The 24,665-nt window shown below is 46.0% G+C and overlaps 1 protein-coding gene across 1 annotated transcript in view; it reads right to left on the reverse strand.

The window, feature by feature from the left end:
• LOC141128093 (vomeronasal type-2 receptor 26-like) overlaps positions 1 to 9,557 on the reverse strand; it is a 45,497-nt gene extending 35,940 nt beyond the window's left edge. The window contains exons 1-2 of the mRNA XM_073615171.1: positions 9,456 to 9,557; positions 16 to 388 (exon numbers count right to left, since the gene is read on the reverse strand). Of these exons, the coding sequence (XP_073471272.1) occupies positions 16 to 388; positions 9,456 to 9,557 (475 nt within the window). The remainder of the gene's footprint in view (positions 1 to 15; positions 389 to 9,455) is intronic.
• Positions 9,558 to 24,665: the final 15,108 nt, after the last annotated feature.

Here is a 24,665-nt window from a genome sequence, read left to right on the forward strand (position 1 = left end):
TAATAAATGTCTTACTCTGAGCTTTGCATTCCACTTCTATAAAGTACATAATGAAATATGAAGATTTCCCACAAAGTACAACAACCTGCGAGGATGAATTGTTTAAAATCTTTGCTTTCTCATAAAAATTTCTGTCATCTAGATTAGTTGGTATTTTAATAATAAACTCAATGCAGATATCATGGCTGGCAGCACTCAACATCAACTCCTGAGTCTGACTATCTCCATAATCATCATCGGACGCGATGACACCGATCCATGTCCAGCCAAAGTGTTTGAGTAGCTTAACAACTGCCAGAAACTGAATGTGATCACTGGGCAGGGTATGGAAGAAGGATGGATAAAGCTGTCTGCTGGTCAGTGCAGCATATGGTGCTCCATAGCTGATCTAAATAGGGAATAGGAGAATTTTGTTATAATAACATTTCAGCATTAACTATACAGGACATTTAAAAAACGAAAGCAGAAGCTCTCTTTGCCCGACTGAGATGATACGTTCTGAATTGGCAAAGCTTTAACACTATCTGGCAGTGAAGTAGCTTTCCCTGCCCCATTTCAACTCCTACAATACAACCCAATGAGGCAACCTATACAATAATGATCAACTAATAGGAATGTGTGGTAGGCATAAAAGAGTGGGAAAGCTCTGACACTAAACAAAAGTGTTGAATAGGGATAGAGTGTGAGATCATCACTACAATGTAATCATGTGGGCTTGAGATTGAAAATCCTGGTGAAGTTTTAAGTGGTTTCACCGAGGAGAATTTTTAAAATCCATAATACGCTGCATAGTCTTTGAACTCTTCATAGAGATTCTACACCCCCCCCCCCCTCTTTCTTTCATTTGTTTCTTTTGTCCTTACATTATTTTCTTGTCATTTGTAGGGACAACCTAAATTGAAAACTTTATTTTTCATAGCTTCTTGGTAATCTCGTTTTATGTGCCTTTGAAGGGATATGTGGCACTTATGGCTTATCGTATAGTTCCAATGTGACCGAGTACTGCTTTTTTCAGATTAACTATACTGATACTAAATGCAATCTACCCCACTGGAACACATGTTTAGCCTCTTGCTTACTGGCCACTTTTACCCCCTTCCTGACCAAACCAATTTTCAGCTTTCATCGCTGTCGCATTTTGAATGACAGTTGCGCGGTCATGCAACACTATACCCAAACAAAATTTGTATTATTTTTTTTCTACACAAATAGAGCTTTATTTTGGTGGTATTTAATCACCACTAGGATTTTCATTTTTTTTGCTAAAGAAACAAAAATTAAGACTACATTTTGAAAAAACAAATCATAGTTTGTTATAAAATTTGGCAAACACAAAATTTTTCTCCTTCACTGATGTGCGCTTATGAGGCTGCACTGATAGGTAACACTGATGATGAGGCACTGATGGGCACTGATTGGCAGCACTGATGGACACTGATAAGTGGCACTGGTGGGTACTGATTAGCAGCACTGGTGGGCACTGATAGGTGGCACCGGTTGGTACTGATTAGGAGCACACATCAGGACCGATGTTCCTGTAACAGAAGCCGGTTGCTGGCTTTCTTCTTTTCTCCTCTTGCTGATTGTGAGGCGAAAAAAAGCCCATAACCAGATTCTGTTTACTTCTGTGATCAGATGTCATTGACTGACGGCTGATCAAGTGGTAAAGTGCCACTGAGATTGGCCCTTTACCCTGTTCTGTGATCAGCCGAGTCAGAAAGACTCTATAATCACAGAGCGCGTCACCTGCGTGAGCAGCGTGATCACAGGAGGACATCTATGGACACCCTCCCAGCATTTTAAGCCCACGCTGTAGCCGTATTTCAGCTATAGTGAAGGCGGGGAGGGGTTAAAGTGAAATTAAACCCCCAGTGCTTTGGTGTCAGCACTCTTATGCCGCGTACACACGAGCGGACTTTACGGCAGACTTTGCCCAGGGGACTTTTCAACGGACTTTATGACAGACTTTCTGAATGAACAGACTTGCCTACACACAGTCCACCAAAGTCCGTCGAATTCGTACGTGATGACGTACGACCGGACTAAAACAAGGAAGTTCATAGCCAGTAGCCAATAGCTGCCCTAGAGTGGCTTTTTGTCCGTCGAACTAGCATAGAGACGAGCTGACTTTTTGACCGGACTCGAGTTCGACGGATAGATTTAAAACATGTTTCAAATCTAAGTCCATCCAACTTTTGAGAAAACAAAGTCCGCTGGAGCCCACACACGATTGAATTGTCCGACGAAATCCCGTCCACCGGACAAAGTCTGCTGTAAAGTCCGCTCGTGTGTACGCGGCATTAGTTGTCATGAGCATTTCCATCATCTCTTTTACTTGGATTAAAAGTATATTTAGGGAATGATTAGGCCATCACCCCAAATTGAGATAAAAGATAAAAAGGAAAATAGACCAGATAAGTTGATTCTTCCCTGGGTGACCAGCTGCCTTGGGAGAATGGTATGTCTGGCGCAAAGTAGTGCAGAGATTCTCGGGGACAAAGCAAGAAGAATTCTCTCACCCAAAGGTGAAGTGAGATTAGTGCGAATCATGGCTAGAATGCGATCGGGAGGTATCACAGGAGTAGGAACCGACTCCATCTTGGAGGAGGAGGAACACTGTTGTGACAATGCATCAGCCCTTACATTCTCAGTACCGGGTAAGAGTGAGACTATCTAATTGAAGCTTGACAGAAAAAGACCCCAACGAGCCCTTCTGGGAGATAAGCGTTTTGCCTCAGACAAGAATGTGAGATTCTTATGGTCCATCAAAATGAGAACCAGTAAAGTGGTACCCTCAAAGAGATGCCTCCATTCTTTAGGAGCCAAAATGATAGCTAACAGTTCTCTGTCTTCAATCTTGTAATTGCATTCCGCAGGAGACACTTTCTTGGAAAAGTAGCCACAAGGATGCATAGTGCTCTCAGAGGTAGGACGTTGAGACAGGAGAGCGCCTACTCCAGTTTCAGATGCATCAACCTCAAGAATAAAGGGTAACGTAGGATCTGGATGTGCCAGTACAGGAGATGAAACAAAGGCAGCCTGTCAGGGCTGGGTCCAGGCCTACCTTCTCTGAGCTGGATGCTCAGCTGTTGGCTAATTGCCAGTTCCTATCTCTCCACAGTGACTCACCTGTTGATGATCCTGCTCGTCGGTCCTGCCTACTTAAGCCAGATGATCTCTGCCTTCGCCTTGGTCACATCTCTAGAGACGCTCTCCTGTGTTCCTGTTAAAAACTTGCTTGGCTGACATTCCTTCTGGCTCCAGATCCTGCTTGCTGTTCTACTACGCTGTTCTCTTGCTCCCTGATGTTTTGGCTTGTCTGACTATCTGTTCCAGTTCCTGAACTCTGGCTATGTTTTGACTATGTTTAGTAATAATAGAAAAAGGTAAACGGAGTAATCAAGTGTGATTTAACCGCACTTCTTTCTCAGTCTGATTCCTGGTTTCTCACAGTAGGCGAAGGCCATGAATTCAGAAGATGCAGTCAATCCACTTGTTGGTAATATTTTTTCCAGATTGGATGAGCAGAATCTCCGCATGGATCAGTTTTCCATGGCATTACAAATGCTCCTGAGTTGCGCAGCTCACCTGGAATCTCCCACTGTGGCTGCTCCGGTACAACCCGTGTTGGAGGCCATCGCTGCTGCTGCTCCAGTCTCTGTGCAAGCACCCGCCTCAAGTATTACTTCTATAAGAGGTATGTCTGGTTCCGCTCCGCTTCCCCAGCGATTTGGGGGCAATCCAGTCCAATGCAGAGGGTTTCTCAACCAGGTTGAGATATACTTTGAGATGCTGCCCCAGGCGTTTCCCACGGACAGAAGCAAAGTAGGTTTCATGATATCTTTGCTTTCTGAGAGAGCCTTGGCCTGGGCAAACCCTCTATGTGAGATGCAAAAACCTGTTTTCTTGAGTTACCCTGAGTTTGTGGCTTCTTAAACGGGTATTTGATGTTCCCGCACGCTCCGCTTCTGCTGCCAAGTGCCTCATGTCCATCAAACAGAATATGAAAACTGTTGCCGATTACGCCATTGAATTCCATACTCTGGCAGCAGAGGTTGCTTGGAACAATGAGGCCCTCATGGCTGCTTTTTCTCATGGTCTCCATCAAGGTTGAGATAGCAGCCCGAGATATACCCACTGAGCTGGAGAAGTTGATCACGTTTGCCATCCTCATTGTCTCCAGACTCAGAGAAAGACTCTTTTAAGGAAGCTCTTGTGGAAGCCTCCTGTACATTTGTCTCCAAGCTTTGCAGTCCCACCCTTGCCTCCCTCTCCTTCCATGCCTCCTGGTACCGAGTCGGTCAGTGAAGGTAAACCCATGCACTTGGGTTTCACGCGTCTCTCTGCGGAAGAGAGAACCTTTAGAAGGAGGGAGAGATTGTGCCTTTATTGTGGCCAGGCAGATCACTTTTTGAATTTTTGTCCTACCCATCTAGAGAATGCCCGAACCTTGAGGTCCTGTCACGTACAAACCTTAGGTGGCGTTGTTTCGTCCCCAGTTATCCAGAGGATAAGCCCCTGGTTTCGGTTACACTTTCTTGGGCTGAGTCGTCCATCGAGATACAGGCTCTAATTGACTCTGGGGCTGCAGGCCTCTTCATTGATGCTGCCTTTATATTGAAGCACTCGATTCCGCCGCAGCTGCGTGACCCTCCACTTGATGGGAGACCTCTACAGCCTGCCCATGTGACTCATGAGACTGTTCTATTGGCGTATGATTGCGCAATTGACCTTCAACCTGGTGCCATACCCCCTCGTGGCCGGGTTTACCCTTTGTCAGTCTTGGAGGATAAGGCCATGGAGGAGTATGTTGCAGATGCACTTTCTCAAGGTTTCATCTGCAAATCCTCGTCTCCTGCTGGTGCTGGTTTCTTCTTTGTGAAGAAGAAGAGTGGTGAACTGAGACCTTGTATTGATTATAGGGGTCTCAATCGATTCACGATTAAGAATGCCTATCCAATTTCGTTGACTACAGTTATTTGACCGCCTCAAGGGAGCAACGGTTTTCATGAGGCTTGATTTGAGAGGGGCATACAATCTTGTGAGGATTAAGAAGGGTGATGAGTGGAAAACTGCGTTTAATACCAAAACAGGCCATTATGAGTACCTCGTAATGCCTTTTGGCCTTTGTAACGTCCCGGCAGTTTTCCAGGAATTTATTAATGATGTCCTCCGAAATTTGTTGCAGTTATGTGTGGTGGTTTAACTCGTCTATATCCTCCAAGTCCCTGGAGAGGCACCACACAGATGTCTGTCGTGTGCTTCAGAAACTAAGAGAGAACAATCTCTATTGTAAATTGGAGAAGTGCGAATTCCATTGTGAACAGGTTAAATTCCTGGTTTACAATATTTCCACTGCTGGTTTTTCGATGGACCCAGAGAAACTTTCAGTCCTACAGTGGCCCCGACCCATGGGTTTACATCCATTGCAGCGTTTTCTTGGCTTTGCCAACTATTATCGGAAGTTTATTCGTAACTTCTCGTCTCTGGTCAAGCCCCTGACTGAAATGACCAGAAAGGATGGTAACCCACAGAGTTGGTCTCCGGAGTCCATTAAGGCCTTTGAGAGTCTCAAGGCTGCCTTTGTTTCTGCTCCGGTGTTGACACATCCTGATCCTACGTTATCTTTTATCCTTGAGGTCGATGCTTCTGAGACTGGTGTTGGAGCCCTTCTGTCTCAACGTCCTACCTCTGAGAGCACTATGCATCCTTGTGGCTACTTTTCCTAGAAATTGTCACCCGAGGAGTGCAATTACGAGATTGGTGACAGATAGCTGTTGGCAATCATTTTAGCCCTGAAAGAATTGAGACATCTCCTTGAAGTTACCACTGTGCCGGTTCTCATTCTTACTCATCATAAGAAACTCACATTCTTGTCTGAGGCTAAACGCCTCTCCCAGAAGGGCGCGATGGGCTCTTTTCTTGTCAGGTTTCAATTACATTATCTCATTCTTACCCGGTACTAAGAATGTAAGGGCTGATGCCTTGTCACGACAATTTTCCTCCATTTCCAAGATGGAGTCAGTTCTGTGATTCCTCCTGATCATATTCTGGCTACGGTTTGCACCAGTCTCACTTCTCCTTTGGGTGACAAAATTCTTGCTGCTCAGGTCCATGCTCCTCCTGAGAAACCTTGCGACCACTGCTTTGTCCCAGAGAGTCTCCGTACTGCCATGCTCTAGACTTACCATTCTCCCAAGGCTTCTGGGCACCCTGGGAAGAATCAACTCTTTTGGACCATTTCCCAACAATTCTGGTGGCCTAGTCTATGTGCTGATGTAACCGCCTTTGTAGCTGTCTGTTCTGTGTGTGCTCAGAGTAAGAATCCACGACACTTTCCATTGGGCTTCCTACAACCCATACCCAATGGAGAGAGGCCCTGGACCCACTTGTCTATGGATTTCATTGTGGAGTTACCCAACTCCCAGGGCAACACAGTTATCCTTATGGTGGTTGACCGATTCTCAAAAATGTCTCATTTTATTCCACTTAACAAGTTGCCCACTTCTAAGGAACTGGCTTCCATTTTTGCTCAGGAGATCTTTCGCTTACATGGGCTACCCAAGGTAATTGTCTCGCACAGGGGTAGTCAGTTTGTGCCCCAGTTCTGGCTAGCCTTTTGTGCACAGTTGGGAATTTAGCTTTCTTTCTCCTCTGCGTATCACCCGCAGTCTAATGGGGTCGCAGAACGAGCTAACCAGTCCTTGGAGCAATTCCTACGTTGCTATATTTCTGACCATTGTAACAATTGGTCAGACCCCTTACCGTGGGCAGAGTTTGCTCACAATAGTGCCTTGAATTCTGCTTCCCAGTTGTCCCCATTTATGGCGAACTATGGTTTCCAACCTTCCATGTTGCCTGACTCTTTTGTTCCACAGAGTATTCCTGCATTAGAGGAGCATCCCAGTTGTCTTCCTTCCACTTTAGCACAGGTCCAGGAGGCTTTGCAACATGCTAATGATAGGTACAGACTCCATGCTGACCGCAGACACCTTCCTGTGCCTTCCTACCAGGTTGGGGACAGGGTCTGGCTGTCATCTCACAACCTCCGACTTCGTGTTCCCTCTCTGAAGTTCGCACCTCAGTTTATTGGGCCTTTCCGTATTCTTTGCAGGATTAACCCAGTGGCTTACGCATTAGACCTTCTTTCTAACATTCATATCTCAAATGTATTTCATGTCTCCTTATTAATACTTTCGCTCTGCAACAGCTTTACCACCTCGGTGCCACGCCGTCACCGTGTTCAGGTTGAGAACCATGAGGAGTATGAAGTACAATCCATTGTTGACTCCCGTGGGTTTCTTGGGCGCATGTAGTATCTGGTGCATTGGAAAGGGTACGGTCCGGAGGAACGCTCTTGGGTCCCATCCTCGGACGTACATGCCCCTGTCCTCCTCCGTGTTTCCATAGACATTTTACCCTCAAGCCTGGTGGTCCTCCGAGGGGGAGGGGTCGTTGAGGAGGGGGTACTGTCAGGCTGGGCCCAGCCCTTCCTTCTCTGAGCTGGCCACTCAACTGTCGGCCAATTGCCAGCTCCTATCTCTCCACAGTGTCTCACCTGTTGATGATCCTGCTTGTCGGTCCTGCCTACTTAAGCCGTCCAGTCCAGATGGTCTCTGCCTTCGCCTTGGTCACATCTCTAGAGATGCTCTCCTGTGTACCTGTTAAAGACTTGCTTGGCTGACATTCCTTCTTGCTCCAGATCCTGCTTGCTGTTCTACTATGCTGTTCTCTGGCTCCCTGACGTTTTGGCTTGTCTGACTATCCGTTCCGGTTCCTGAACTCTGGCTATGTTTTGACTACATTTACTCTGTTTACCTTTTTTTATTATTATTAAACAAGTGTGATTTAACTGTACTTCTGTCTGATTCATGGTTTCTGACACAGCCTTTGAGAGACTCAAAGGCTTTAATGGAATCCAGAGACCAATTCTGTGGGTTGCCATCCTTCCTAGTCATATCAGTCAGGGGTTTGACCAGAAAAGAGAAATTACAAATTAATTTCCAATGATAATTGGCAAAGCCAAAAAAACGTTGTAGCTGATGGAGACCTACGGCTACTCTAGAACTGCAGATAGTTTCTCAGGATCCATTGAAAAACCGGCAGTAGAAATGACATTACCCAGAAATTTAACCTGTTCACGATGGAACTCGCACTTTTCCAACTTACAATACAGGTTATTATCTCTCAACCTCTGTAGTACATGGGAGACATCTGTGTGGTGGCTCTCTAGGGATTTTGAATATATGAGAATATCGTTGAGATAAACCACCACACATGGCTGCAAAATATATCGGAGGACATCATTGATGAATTCCTGAAAAACTGCAGGAGCGTTGCAGAGACCAAACGGCATTATGAGGTATTCGTAATGTCCGGTCCTAGTATTAAATGCATTTTCCATTCGACGCCCTCCTTGATTCTCACGAGATTGTATGCCCCTCTCAAATCGAACTTTGTGAAAACTGTTGCTCCTTTGAGGCGGTCAAATAATTCCATAATCATTGGAATTGGATAAGCGTCCTTAATCATGATGCGATTGAGACTCCTATAATTAATATAGGGTCTCAGTTCACCACTCTTCTTTTTCACAAAAAAGAAGCCAGTACCGGCAGGAGACGAGAATTTGTGGATCAAGCTTTGAGAAAGTGAATCGGCAACATAGTCCTCCATGGCTTTATCCTCTGAGACAGACAAAGGGTAGACCCAGCCACAAGGAGACATGGCACCAGGTTGAAGGTCAATTGCTCAATCATACCATGGTGTGGAAGCAAAATACCAGCTCGACCCTTGTCAAAGACATTGCTAAATTCACCGTCCTCCTCTGGCAAAGAGTGAAGAAGTGCACAGGACCTTAACCACTTTCTGAAAACATGTTTTGCTGCATTGTGGTGACCAGGAAAGAACATCAGCACAATGCCAATCAAAAGAGGGATTGTGCCTCTGTAACCAAGGATAACCAATGACCACTGGGTAATGAGGTGAGGAAATGATTTGAAATTGGATTATCTCATGGTGAAGAGCCCCTACGGCCATGGTCAACCGAGCAGTCTCATGAGTCACATGGGAAGTCTTTAAAGGTCTCCCATCAGTAGCCTCAATGGAGGGTGGAGTAGCATGAAGCTGCGGTAGAATCGAGTGCTTAGACACAAAGGCACTATCTATGAACAGGCCTGCAGCCCCAGAGCCGATTAGAGCCTGTGTATCGAAGGATGACTCAGACCAAGAAAGGGTAACTGAAACTAGAGGCTTATCCTTCAGGATAACTGGGGACGTAATAACGCCACCTAAGGTCTGTCCCCTACAGGACCTCAGTTACAAGCATTTCCTGGACAGATAGGACAAGACTTCCAAAAGTGACCTGCCTGGCCACAATTAGGGCACAATCTTTCCCTCCTCCTAGAGGCCCTCTTCTCCGCAGAGAGACGTGTGAAGCCCAACTGCATGGATTATACTTCATTGGTGGCCTCCGTACCAGGATCCAGATCCGTAGCTATGTCTTGGGCCGCTATATCATCTTTAATGTTTTCCAAGAGACTATAAGAAAAAGCAGCCATGAGTGCTTCATTGTTCCAAGCAACCTCTGCTACCTGAGTATGGAATTCAATGGCGTAATCGGCAACAGTTCTTGTACTCTGATGGATATGAGGCTCTTGGCAGCAGAAGTGGACTGAGCTGGAACATCAAATACCCTTTTAAACTCAGGGTAACTCAGGACAATGGGTTATTGCATCTCCCATAGAGGGTTCGCCCAGGCTAAGGCTCTATCAAAAAGTAAAGAGATAACGAAGCCTACTTTGCTTCTGTCCGTGGGGAACGCCTGAGGGAGCATCTCAAAGTATATCCCAAACTGTTTGAGAAACCCTCTGCATTGAACTGGATCACCCCCAAATCGCTGGGGAAGAGGAGCAGAACCAGACATACCTCTCGCAAAGTTAATATTCAGGGCGGGTGACTGCACAGAGACTGGAGCAGCAGCAGGGATGGCCTGCAACACTGATTGTACCGGAACAGTCACAGTGGGAGGATCCAGTTGAGCAGTGTGATTCAGGAGAGTCTGTAATGCTATGGCAAACTGATCCATGCAGTGGTCCTGCTCATTCAATCTGGAAAAAATATTACCACTAGGTGGGTTGCCTGCATCTTCTGAATTCATGGCCTTCGCCTACTATCAGGAACCATGAATCAGACTGAGACAGAAAATGTAGTAAAAATCACACCTTTTAATATAATGATAAAAATGGTACAGAACAGTAAATGTAGTTAAAATATAGCCAGGGATCGGAAGCCCAAAGCGGATAGTCAGGCAAGCCAGTAAATCAACAAACCAGAGATCAGAGTAGTCTGAGGCAGAAGAACAGGATCAGGAACCAGAAGGGACAGCAGCCAGGAAAAGGTCTTTAACAGGAACACAGCAGAGAATCTCCAGATATGTTTGACCAAGGAGAAGGCACGAAAGGAATGAACAAGGCAGTTTAAATAGCCAGAAGGGGCTGGCTGTAGGTGGGACTGATGAGCAGGAAATGATCACCAGTTGAGCCACTGTGGAATGATGATTTATGACAATTATCTGACAGGTGAGCAGCCTGAGCACAGAGAACGGAGCTGCTGAGAGCCCAGCCCTGACAGCATTCCAGCCAAGTCCCTCGGAAGAGCGGCACGCAGCGTTGCCCCTCACACATCTGGCATGATGACGTCACACATTGGATGTCCACCAGCATGCACAGGGGCATACGTCATAAGGAGGAACCATCCAATGACTATGGACGTACAGCCCAAAGGAGGGAGGAAAAGGAGCAGTCCATACCTCCATAGGGGCTATGTCCCATGCCATGGAATTCCATGCCATCTGCCCAATGGAAAGCAGACAGATGCCCTGTGTGCCAGGCTGATCCCTAAGGGCATGGATACATGTTGCCATGAATGAATATATAAAAAGAGAGTTTTTTTTAACTTGTTATTACTGTCCCTGGCGATAATGGATACCACTGCATTGAGAAAAACATAGTATATCTATTGATATACTATGTAATAAAGAATATTATAGAATGTTTTGAAGTAAGAATAACTACTGGTATTAATAACAAATGCATTGCATAGATCCTATCAATAATTATGTGATCCTAAAACATACTTGTAATATCTAAAAGTCACCAGCAGGTGGCTCCCATCCACAACAAACTGCATTCTCTGTGTATAACATCCACAGATTTTTTTGACCTCATGCAACCACATTGTAGTTTTTCTTACTTCAAAACATTCTTTAATATTCTTCATTATGCTCCTTACTGAATACTGTGTGATTTCTAAACACTAGATCGCATAGAACTTCTTGCATAGCATGCTGGGTATTGTAGTTTCCCACTCCTCTCCCCTTATTGGTAATGCCATAAATACTGCCATTCACCAATATGACCTCCCTGATTGGTTAGATTTGGACTTCCTCCTATATGGCACCACTGAGGGATATGCTATGATCCCTCCACAACATTATTGTTTGAAGAAAAAATCAGCTTTATATCCGTCACCTACCTTCAAGCGTTTGTTAACCTAAAAAAAAGAAAAAATTAATTCTGCTCCTTTAAAGCATGTTATACAGCACAGTGTTTATGCTGTGTAATTTGGCCCCCTGGAACACCTGAAATACCTGGCTGATCCTGCCAGTTTCTGCCCTGCCCCCATACTTTAACCACGATATATCAGGGCTGTTGAGCCCTGACACCGTAGTCAAAGTACGTGCCACCATCATCCACAGCCCTGCACTCCTGTGTCTGTGTCTCCTCTGTCCTCCTCCCCCCTCACCTCCTCTCCCTGCCTGTCAGCTCATGACAGTCCCCCCCTCCCCCGCTGCTGCAATAACTCTAACATTTATACACCATCCGCGCTGTCTCTTAATGCAGTGCCCCCCCTCTGTGTGTGATTTATAAAAAAACGCTGTATATACAGTATCTGACAAAAGTGAGTACACCCCTCACATTTTTGCAAATATTTTTTTATATCTTTTCATGTGACAACACTGACGAAATTACACTTTGCTACAATGTAAAGTAGTGAGTGTACGGCTTGTATAACGGTGTAAATTTGCTGTCACCTCAAAATAACTCAACACAGCCATTAATGTCTAAACCGCTGGCAACAAAAGTAAATACACCCCTAAGTGAAAATGTCCAAATTGGGCCCAAAGTGTCAATATTTTGTGTGGCCACTATTATTTTCCAGCACAGCCTTAACCCTCTTGGGCATGGAGTTCACCAGAGCTTCACAGGTTTCTATTGGAGTCCTCTTCCACTCCTCCATGATGACATCACAGAGCTGGTGGATGTTAGAGACCTTGCGTTCCTCCACCTTCTGTTTGAGGATGCCCCACAGATGCTTCATAGGGTTTAGGTCTGGAGACATGCTTGGCCAGTCCATCACCTTTACCCTCAGCTTCTTTGGCAAGGCAGTAGTCATCTTGGAGGTGTGTTTGGGGTCGTTATCATGTTGGAATACTGCCCTGTGGCAGGGTGGGGATCATGCTCTGCTTCAGTATGTCACAGTATGTTGGCATTCATGGTTCCCTCAATGAACTATCGCACCCCAGTACCAGCAGCATTCATGCAGCCGCAGTCCATAATACTCCCACCACCATGCTTGACTGTAAGCAAGACACACTTGTCTTTGTACTCCTCACCTGGTTGCCGCCACACATGCTTGACACCATCTGAACCAAATAAGTTTATCTTGGTCTCATCAGACCACAGGACATGGTTCCAGTAATCCATGTCCTTAGTCTGCTTGACTTCAGCAAACTGTTTGCGGGCTTTCTTGTACATCATCTTTAGAAGAGGCTTCCATCTGGGATGACAGCCATGCAGACCAATTTTATGCAGTGTGCAATGGTTTGAGCACTGACAGGCTGACCCCCCTCACCCTTGAACCTCTGCAGCACTGCTGGCAGCACTCATACGTCTATTTCCCAAAGACAACCTCTGGATATGACACTGAGCACGTACACTCAACTTCTTTGGTCAACCAAGGCTAGGCCTGTTCTAAGTGGAACCTGTCCTGTTAAACCACTGTATGGTCTTGACCACCATTCTCCAGCTCATTTTCAGGGTCTTGGCAATCTTCTTATAGCCTAGGCCAACTTTTATGTAGAGCAACAATTATTTTTTTCAGATCCTCAGAGAGTTCTTTGCCATGAGGTGCCATGTTGATCTTCCATTGACCAGAATGAGAGAGTGAGAGAGATAATACCAAATTTAACACACCTGCTTCCCATTCATACCTGAGACCTAGTAACACTAACGAGTCACATGACACCGGGGAGGGAAAATGGCTAATTGGGCCCAAATTTGGCCATTTTCACTTAAGGGGTTTACTCATTTTTGTTTCCAGCAGTTTAGACATTAATGGCTGTGTGTTGAGTTATTTTGAGCGGACAGCAAATTTACACTGTTATACAAGCTGTACACTCACTACTTTACATTGTAGCAAAGTGTCGTTTCTTCAGTGTTGTCACATGAAAAGATATAATATAATATTTACAAAAATGTGAGGGGTGTACTCACTTTTGTGAGATACTGTACCGTATTTTAGAGTGACGATCTGTAATCACATGGCTCTCTCCTCCTCCCCTTTTCCTCTCCTCCTGACTTCAGCGGGTCAAACTTGGCCCCGCCCACTGCATCTGTCAGGGGAGAAAAGAAAAGAGCTGTCATGTGTTTTTAATAAAGGAATTGTCAAAAACTGTCTTTTGGGGTTTTACTTTTTGACGCTTTTTTGGTGAATGGGTAGGGGTACAATGTACCCAATACCCATTCACATAGGGGGGGCGGGATCTGGGGTTCCCCCTTGTTAAAGGGGGCTTCCAGACTCCAATAAGCTCCCTACCCGCAGACCCCCACAACCACCAGGCAAGGGTTGTGGGGATGAGGCTCTTGTCCCCATCAACATGGGGATAAGGTGCTTTGGAGGGGACCCCAAAGCACCTTCCCCATGTTGAGGGCATGTGGCCTGGTATGGTTCAGGAGGGGGGGCGCTCCTTCGCCCCCCCCATCCTGTCCTCCAGGCTGCATGCTCGGATAAGGGTCTGGTATGGATTTTGTGGGGACCCCCACCCCAATTTTTTTTAAATTTTGGCGTGGAGTTCCCCTCAAAATCCATACCAGACCCGCAGGGTATTTTAGAGTGACGATCTGTGATCACATGACTGGCCGGCTCTCTCCTCCTCTACTCCTCCCCTTCTCCTCTCCTCCCGACCTCAGTGGGTCAAACTTGGCCCCACCCACTGCATCTGTCAGGGGAGAAAAGAAGAGAGCTTTTTCCAGGATCACCAGTCTGAAATAAGGTATATACAGCATTTTTTTATAAATCACATGCAGAGGGGGTACTGCATTAGGAGACAGCGTGGATGCTGTATAAATGGTAGTGTGGGTTTACATCCACCTTAAATTCTAATTTAGCTGCCTTCCTCAAACTTACTTGTAGGGATATCCAAGTTTTAAAAACCGGTTCCCAGCATGACAATTTGTCAGCCACAGAAGACATCAATAAGTGGTATCGATTTATTGATCAATATATTGATTGTGTGGGATGGCCCCGAAGAAACTTTACAACAATGTGTTTGTTAGGATTGAGTTCGCCTGCTGGTGGCACTGTGGTGCTCTGGGCTAATTCCTGCAGTTCCAGTGTCCACCAGTAGATATCTCCCAGCAATCAGGAGGTTCCAGCAATTAAGGATGGGCCGAACACCCCCCGGTTCGGTTCGCAAACAGAACATGCAAACAGGCAAAAAATTTGTGCAAACATGCGAACCCTATTAACCACTTCCCGACCGGCGCATGCCGATGTACGTCGGCAGAATGGCACGGCTGGGAAAATGGACATAAAGGTGGGCGCGCCGGCTGGGAGCTCAGTGAGTCGGGTCGCTGGTCCCGCGGATTTGATCGCCGTGGGGATACCCGTGATCGCCTCACGGAGAGGACGAACGGGGAGATGCTGATGTAAACAGCATCTCCCCGTTCTGCCTAGTGACAAGTGTCACTGATCACAGCTCACTGCTAGCCCATCCCCCCTACAGTTAGAATCACTCCCCTAAGACATACTTAACCCCTCCCCGCCCCCTAGTGGTTAACCCCTTCACTGCCAGTGTCATTTACACAGTAATCAGTGCATTTTTAATTGCACTTATTGCTGTATAAATGACAATGGTCCCAAAAATGTGTCAAAAATGTCTGACATGTCCCCCATAATGCCGCAGTCACAATAAAAATCGCTGATCACTGCCATTACTAGCAAAAAAAAATTATTAATAAAAATGCCATAAAACTATCCCCTATTTTGTAAACGCTATAACTTTTGCGCAAACCAATCAATAAAGGCTTATTACGATTTTTTTTTACCAAAAATATGTAGAAGAATACGATCGGCCTAAACTGAGGAAAAAAAAATGTTTTTTTATATATTTTTGGGGGATATTTATTATAGCAAAATGTAAAAAATAATGCTTTTTTTTCAAAATTGTCACTCTTATTTTGTTTATAGTGCAAAAAATAAAAATCGCAGAGGTGATCAAATACCACCAAAAGAAAGCTCTATTTGTGGGAAAAAAAGGACTTCAATTTTGTTTGAGAGCCACGTCGCACGACCACGCAATTGTCAGTTAAAGCGACGCAGTGCCGAATTGCAAAAAGTGCTCTGGTCAGGAAGGAGGTAAAATCTTCCGGGGCTGAAGCGGTTAAAGTCTGTGGGACACGAACATGAAAAATCAAAAGTGCTCATTTTAAAGGCTTATATGCAAGTTATTGCTATAAAAAGTGTATGGGGACCCGGGTACAGCCCCAGGGGATATGTATCAATGCAAATTTTTTTTTTTTTAAAACAACCATTTTTAGATTTTAAGGGGAACTCCACACCAAAATAAAAAAATTGGCGGGGGGAGTTCCCCCAAAATCCATACCAGACCCTTATCCGAGCATGCACCCTGGAGGACAGGACAGGGGAGGCGAGTAAGCTCCATCTTCTGAACCATACCAGGCTACATGCCCTCAACATGGGGAGGGTGCTTTGGGACCCCCCCAAAGCACCTTGTCCCCATGTTGATGAGGACAAAGGTCTCATCCGCACAACCCTGGCCATTGGTTGTGGGGGTCTGCGGGTGGGGGGCTTATCGGAATTTGAAAGCCCAACAAGGGGGGCTTTCAACCATACCAGGCATGTGGCCTGGTATGGTTCAGGAGGTGGAGCTCACTCGCCTCCCCTATCCTGTCCTCCAGGCTGCATGCTCGGATAAGGGTCTAGTATGGGGGGGGACTCCCCCGCCATTTTTTTTTTGGCGTGGAGTTCCCCTTAAAATCTATGCCAGACCCAAAGGGCCTGGTATGGACTAGGGGGGTGGGGGGGGGGGGAAACCAATGCCATTTTTTTTTTCTTAATTCTATCAAAGGGTTTCCCTTAACCACTTCAATACCCTATATTATATTCTCTGCACTGCACTATATACCCTGCACTGTCTTATACTTACTACACTGACTGCACTATATACTCTGAACTGCAGCATATATACTATACAGACTGCACTATATACTCTGCAGAAAAATTGGGCCTTAGGTGTTGGTGGTGCCAGAACACTGTAACCCCTCCCACTTACATTAGTCGGCGGGATGCCTCCCATCGAGGGGGAGCTTTTTTTTAATAATATTTTTAGGGTCCGTCGGTGCCGTAATTGAAGAAGGATGGACATCGCAGGACACTTTTTTCTTTTTTAATAAAGGAATTGTCAAAAACTGCCTTTTGGGTTTTTACTTTTTGACGCTTTTTTGGTGAATGGGTAGGGGTACAATGTACCCAATACCCATTCACATGGGGTGGGGGCAGGATCTGGGGGCCCCCTTGTTAAAGGGGGCTTCCAGATTCCAATAAGCTCCCTACTCGCAGACCCCCACAACCCCCGGGCAAGGGTTGTGGGGATGAGGCTCTTGTCCCCATCAACATGGGGATAAGGTGTTTTGGGGAGCACCCCAAAGCACCTTCCCCATGTTGAGGGCATGTGGCCTGGTATGGTTCAGGAGGTGGGGCGCTCCTTCGCTCCCCCCATCCTGTCCTCCAGGCTGTATGCTCGGATAAGTGTCTGGTATGAATTTTGGGGGGACCCCCCACACCAATTTTTAAAAAATTTTGGTGTGGAGTTCCCCTCAAAAACCATACCAGACCCGAAGGGCCTGGTATCGATTTTGGGGGGACCTCACGCTGTTTTTTTTTTATTTTGGCGTGGAGTTCCCCTTAATATCCATACCAGACCTGAAGGGCCTGGTATGGACTGGGGGGAAACCATGCCATTTTTTTCATTGATTTTTTTTTTTACCAGGATCTGCCAATACATTACAGCCGCGAGCAAGTTTAAATTAAATTTTTTCCTTTAGAAATGTCATTTTGCTGCGGGACTATAAAACATGTCAGACAGATGCACCACTTTACAGGCAGACTAAGGGGACCCCCCCCCCCCCCAGGCAGGATATTTAAAGGAATATTTCATTTTTATTGTTTCACTTTAAGCATTCTTAAAATCACTGCTCCTGAAATTTTTTTTTTTTTTACTCTTTTTGCATTGATACAAGGCCCCTAGGGCAGTACCCGGTTCCCTATACACTTTTTATGGCAATAACTTGCATATAACCTTTAAAATTACCACCTTTTCATGTTCGGCTCATGTTCGGCTCATCCCTACTCACAGTTACTCTTGTTGGGCGCAGGAACGGGCCCTGCTGTAAATAATTATTTTAAAAATTTAAATTACATGGCCCAGTCAAACAGGTGCAGAAAAATTGGGCCTTGGGTGTTGGTGGTGCCAGAACATTGTAACACCTCACAGTTGCTCTTGTTGGGCGCAGGTAGAGGCCCTGCTGCTAAAAATTAGTTCAAAAATAGTTTTTGCAAAATTTGAAAAACATATATTTTTATTTTTATTGAAATTACATGCCCCTGTTAAACGGGCAGAAAAATTCAGCCTTGGGTGTTGGTGGTGCCCTAAACCAAAAATATTGTTGGAAGCTAGCATCATCAAGATTCAGAAGGAATAGGATAGGCAGCATAGGCAGTCTTCAAGGGATCCCGAATCCCTAGCAAATTCAATCAGTTACATCAGCATCAGGGGCTTGATAGCTGCAGATCCATGACTGATTCATTTTTATAAATGCACTTTTTGATCCGTTACAAACCCTCCAGCAGCACTGAATGTCCATTCAGAAAGCACGCTGGATGCAGGACAGGCCAGTAGCTCGATTGCATGTTGAGCAAGTTCTTGCCAGTGGTCCATCCTCAAGACCCAGTAACCCAGTGGATGCTCTGTTGGAAAAGTCTCCAAGTCTGCTCTTGCCCCTAGATATTCCTGCACCATATAATGCATACGCTGGTGATGGTCACTTGAACCTATCAGCTCTTGGCGCTGAGGACTGAAAAAATGTTTAAAGTCATCGGTCAGCCGGCCGCCTTCTCCACCTCTCTTTCTCTCACTGAACAAAGCCTCAGAGACACATTGTCCAGCACCAGTAAATGGTAACCACCCAGGATCTGGAAAGGCGTTACACAAACTTCTTTTAAAGGCCTTATGAAGATGTTTCATCCTCTGCTCCCTCTGCAAAGGCAGGATGAGTTCTGCACTTTACCCTTGTAACGTGGATCAAGAAGGGTTGCCAGCCAGTAATGATCCCTCTCCTTAATACCACGAATCCTAGGGTTCTTTCACAGGCTTTGCAGAATCAGAAAGCCCATGCAGTGTATGTCTGCAGAGGCATGAGATTCTGAGTCCTCTGGGTCACTGAGGATGACGTTGTCAGGTACTACCTCCTCCCAGCCACGTACAACTCCTTGGGTTTCTGGGGACTGAAAACCATCCATTTGAAGATTGCTGCATGTTATCCTCCACATCCATGCTGACACAATCCTCCTCCTCTTCTTCCTGTGTGTTTGGTGGCTATCTGCATAAAGGGGGCCTTGAGAGGAAAGGAAGTCCTCCTCTTTCTCCCGCTGTTCTGCCTCAAGTGCCCTGTCCATGATTCCCAGAAGCGTGTGCTCCAGCAGGAAGACTAGAGGGACAGTGTCACTGATGCATGCATTGTCACTGCTCACCATCCTTGTGGCATCCTCAAATGGTGATAGGACAGTGCATACATCCTTAATCAGTAGCCAACGGCGTGGCGAAAAGAAGCCAAGCTCCCCTGAGCCTGTCCTGGTGCCATGCTCATACCGGTACTCATTTATGGCCCTCTGCTGTGTGTGCAGCCGCTGCAGAATTGCCAGTGTTGAGTTCCACCTATTGGGCATGTCACAAATGAGGCGGTTGGTGGGCAGGTTGAATTCCCTTTGAATGTCAGCCAGACGAGCACTGGCATTGTATGACCACTGGAAATGGCCACAGACTTTTCTGGCCTGCCTCAGAAGTTCCTGTAAGCCTGGGTACCTGGTCAAGAAATGCTGCACCAACAAATTCAGAACCTGTGCCAAGCATGGAACATGGGTCAAGTGTCCCTGTTGGAGGGTGGAGAGAAGGTTGGTACCATTGTCGCATACAAGCATTCCTGGCTCAAGCTGCTGTTGCGTTAACCACCTCTGAGCCTACCCCTGCAGAGCTGACAGAATCTCTGCCCCAGTGTGGCTCCTGTTCCCTAGGCAGACCAACTGAAGCACTGCATGGCATATTTAGCCTGGCTGCTTGCGTAGCCCCTTAAACGCTTAGGGAGCACTACTGGTTCAGAGGACAATTCTGCAGAAGAGGCCATAGAGGAAGAAGAGGAGGGGCTGGAGCAGAGAGATTTGATATAATCACCACCAGCTTTTTGGAGGCGTGGTGGTGGAACAAGCTCCAACACCACTGAATCCTGTCTTGCATACTTCCCAGCTGCCAGCATTTACCCAGTGTGCCGTGAAGGAAAGGTAATGTCCCTGACCATGCCTGCTGGACCATTTGTCAGCGGTAATATGAACCTTGCTGCTGACTGCTCTGTCTAATAAGGCCAAAACATTGCCTTCCACATGACAGTAGAGAGCTGGAATGGCCTTACATGAAAAGAAATGCAGTTTTGGAATCTGCCACTGTGGTACAGCGCATTCCATAAATTCACAAAAGGGGACAGAGTCTACCAGCTGAAAAAGCTGCAGTTGCAGTGCTAGCAATTTGGCGAAGCTAAGTCTAGCATTTAGACGCTGAGCATGTGGATGGCTGGGACAGTATTTTTTTTTACAGTTCAGCCACAGGGGTAGCGAAATTTGCCTGCTGATATCAGCTGATGGTGTACTGCTAGCAGATTGGCTGCAAGTACTTGTGGCACCTATTGTTACACCTTCATTCCAGTGCAGGTTTTTGAGAGGACTGGAGGTATGGTAGGGGTTGAGATCACAGATTAGGAGTAAGGAGAAGTCTGCTTTTTTATTATGTGGGTCTTTCAGGTGCTGTCTCCAACGGACTGGATGGCAGGTCGTCATATGTCTTGTCAAGCATGTGGTCCCTAAGCGGGTGCTGTTATGGCCACGCTTGATCTGCTTCAGGCATAGATTGCAAACAGCAGCGGTGTGATCTTACATATGTGTCGAAAAAAGCCCACACCAATGAAATTTTGGAAGTCAGCGGGGAGTCAGCAGCGCCCTGCACCTGTGGAGCTCTGTGGTGTGATGCAATAAGGTGGCTGGAACTCGGTCAGTCGGTCAACCTTAAACGGTCATTGGATGTTACCTGAAGGCTTCAGGAGTTTCAAGAAACGTGGAAACTTATTGTCACAGGAAGGGTATCATGTAATAGAGAAAGGGAGGTGACATAGCGTGATACCGTTTAAAAAAGTGGTGATTTATTAAAAATACAAATTCAACACTCACATTAGGTAGAAATGTATAAAGCATATAAAAGCATGAAGGCTATGTCAGCTCCCTTTCTCTATTACATGATACCCTTCCTTTCTTTGCAACCTTAGCGCTGCACTTATTATACTTTATATGGAGGGCCAAGATTGCCTATCCCTGTGCTAGACTGTATATATATATATATATATATATATATATATATACATATATATATACAATGGGGCACATGGCAATCACACACAGCCTCCGCCTCCATCACACACAGCCCTCCACGCACAGAGCATATACTTCTTCAGGGCTACACATGAGTCCATGAGTCCCGCTACACCCGCCCGCAGGTCCTGTTCTCCTGTACCAGCATTAAATGTGATGTGTCGGGCAGAGATGACTAAGCATGACAGGAGACTTTGACAGAGAATTGGGCAGCCTGTTGCACCGATCCCACTGCCTGTTCAGTGCAGACAGTGCTGTCCTGACTCCCGTGGTTGGCTGGGCATCAGACCCAGGGACAGCTGCCCATGCTACGCCAGTGCTCCCCTTCCTTCGGTAGGCAACTTAGGTGGCCACGAGGCTCCTGTGAGTGCAAGGCCTTAGGCAACCGCCTTATTTGCCCAATTAAAGAGCCACCTCTGGGTGGATCCATAGATTAGAAGCTACATCTCCTCTCAGTTTAAATTAAGTCACATATTTTAATCCATTTCCAGAGTGCTTTGTCTCTGGTTTTGAAAAAATGTGTGATTGGTTGCACATCTTTTTGTTACTATTGATATGACACTTTTACTAAATGTTTAGTTTATTTTACATATGTATTTTTTCATGGGTATTAATAGATATACATAGGTAGGCTATTGGGCAGATGGCATCGTATTCCATGGCATAGGATGCAGTCTCTGTGTACTGTAATGCTGTATACTGTAACCATGACTACATTTCTGCTTTTTTTTTTTTTTGCATTTTTGATTTTATAGAATCCCTAATATATTGCAACTTTTTTTTCTGTAAATGCATAGATTGGCACCTTTTACTTCATGGTGGGTTTGTTTGTAGAGGAACCCATTATGTAGTAGGATAAGTGTCTGTAGACATGGAACAAAATGTTAAAGTTTTGTCTAAGTATAAGTCCCCATAGTCAATGCTAACTGAGAGACAGCAGGTATTCCCTATATATATATTTTTATTGTGCATTTTTCCTACATCAAATACAATATTTGGGACCACTGGGCCCTTATGGCATGCTCCTTTGGCAGTCCTTGCTATGACTCTCTATATACTGTATGGGCGAGATTGATTTGCCATTCCCCTGGCTTTATGATGGATGCTACTTTCTGCTTTTAACTTTGTTGGCTTATGTATAAATATTCTACAGATCAGGCATTATGGGACGTGCAACAACAACAAAAACATGTCTCTAGATGGTATATGTGATATGATTATGTTATATTAATTGCAATATTATCTGTTATTTGTAGAAGCGATTTTGTTCTATCCTACACCTCTGAAGAAAGAATTCATCTTCTGAAATGCGTCTGATGACTCTGCTTGACTGGCTGCTGTTTGACCACCATGATTTCAGCAGAATTTTTTGTTCATTGTTCACATATACAGTGCCTTGAAAAAGTATTCATACCTCTTGACATTTTCCACATTTTGTCATGTTACAACCAAAAACGTAAATGTATTTTATTGGGATTTTATGTGATAGACCAACACAAAGTGGCACATAATTGTGAAGTAGAAGGAAAATGATAAACGGTTTTCAAGATATTTTACCAATAAATATGTGAAAAGTGTGGCGTGCATTTGTATTCAGCCCCCCTGAGTCAATACTTTGTAGAACCACCTTCCTCTGCAACTACAGCTGCAAGTATTTTTGGGATGTCTCTACCAGCTTTGCACATCTAGAGAGTCACCTTTTTGCCCATTCTTCTTTGCAAAATAGCTCAAACTCTGTCAGATTGGATGGAGAGCGTCTGTGAACAGCAATGTTCAAGTCTTGCCACAGATTCTCAATTGGATTTAGGTCTGGACTTTGACAGGGCCATTCTAATACATAAATATGCTTTGATCTAAACCATTCCATTGTAGCTCTGGCTGTATGTTTACAAAAAAAGTAAATGCTGTAAGCAACTTGAGTAGTGAGAAATTACCATCCTGCACTCACTCCTCAGATCAGCCCCAATTCCTGCAACTCCACACTTCAGATCAGCCCCATTTCCTGCACCTTCACACCTCAGATCACTGTGTCCCCTGCAAATTTGTTTCTCCACTGTACTGCCCTGTACATCCGCCCCACCACTGTACTACCCTACATATCTGCCCCACCACTGTACCACCCTGCACATCTGCCCCATCACTGTAAACCCCTGCACATCTGCCCCACCACTGTACCACCCTGCACATCTGCCCCACCTTTGTACCCCCTGCTCATCTGCCCCACCAATGTTCCACCTTTCTCATCTGTCCCACCACAGTACCTCCCTGCACATCTGCTCCACCGCCATACCCCCATGCTCTTCTGTCTCACCGCTGAACCATCTTCTTATCTGCCCTAACAATGAACTTATCTGCTCATCTGCCCCACCACTGTAACCCCCTTTCTCATCTGCCCCACCACTGTACCTCCTGCACATCTGTCCCACCTCTGTTCCCCCTGCTCATCTGTCCCACCAATGTACCTCCTTTCTCCTCTGCCCTACCACTGTACCCCCCTGTACATCTGCCCCACCTCTGTACCCCCTGCTCTTCTGCCCAACCACTGTAACCCCCTGCCCATCTGTCCCACCAATTAACCTCCTTTCACATCTGCCCCACCACTGTACCCCCTGCTCTTCTGTCCAACCGCTGAACCCCCTTCTCATCTGCCCCAACACTGAACCTCCCCCTGCTCCTCTTTCCCACCACTATAACCCCCTTCTCATCTGCCCCAACACTGAACCCCCCCCGATCATCTGTCCCACCACTGTAACCCCCTGCTTTTCTGTCCCACCGCTGAACCCCCTTCTCATCCATCCCACCGCTGTATCTCCTGCACATCTGCCCCATCACTGTGCCTCCCTGCACATCTGCTCCACCAACGTACCCCCATGCTCTTCTGTCTCACTACTGAATCACCTTCTTATCTGTCCTAACACTGAACCCATCTTCTCATCTACCCCACCACTGTAACCCGCTTTCTCATCTGCCCCACCAATGTACCTCCTGCACATCTGTCTCAACTCTGTACCCCCCTGCTCTTCTGCCCCATCTCTGTTCCCCCATCTCTGTTCCCCCTGCTCATCTGTCCCACCAATACACCTCATTTCACATCTGCCCCACTGCTCTACCCCCCCCCCCCGCTTTTCTGTCCCACCACTGAACCCCCTTCTCATCTGGCCCAACACTGAATCTCCCTGCTCATCTGCCCCATCACTGTACACCCCTGCATGCAAAGGTTCAGGAATAATTTCAACAAAGTTCCCAGAAGCTCAACAGTAATTCCACAAACTGTCACCTGATTGGGGTTTTCTCAATCACAGTGAAATCCCTTCTTTCTGAGATTGTTAATGGCAACCAATCGAGTCATCTTCATCCAGATGGTGGGCTAGCAGAACAGTGATTGGCTTTAGCAGTGGTCAATTACAGTCCTCCTTTTCCTGGAAACAGGGACCGCCCCCCCAGCAGAACTGCACCCAATCTCTTCCCCATCACAAAAGCTGACGATTGCAGCAACAGCAAAGTTAGAGAACCAAACAATGTTTCCCATCTTTTACAATGTGTGGGGGCACAGTGCCTCCCCCTCAGTGCAGGTGCGACATGGAGAATTCTGAAATTGGAATGCATTAGTGTCTCAC

Source organism: Aquarana catesbeiana, linkage group LG01, assembly GCF_042186555.1.
Source record: "Aquarana catesbeiana isolate 2022-GZ linkage group LG01, ASM4218655v1, whole genome shotgun sequence".
NCBI lineage: Eukaryota > Metazoa > Chordata > Amphibia > Anura > Ranidae > Aquarana > Aquarana catesbeiana.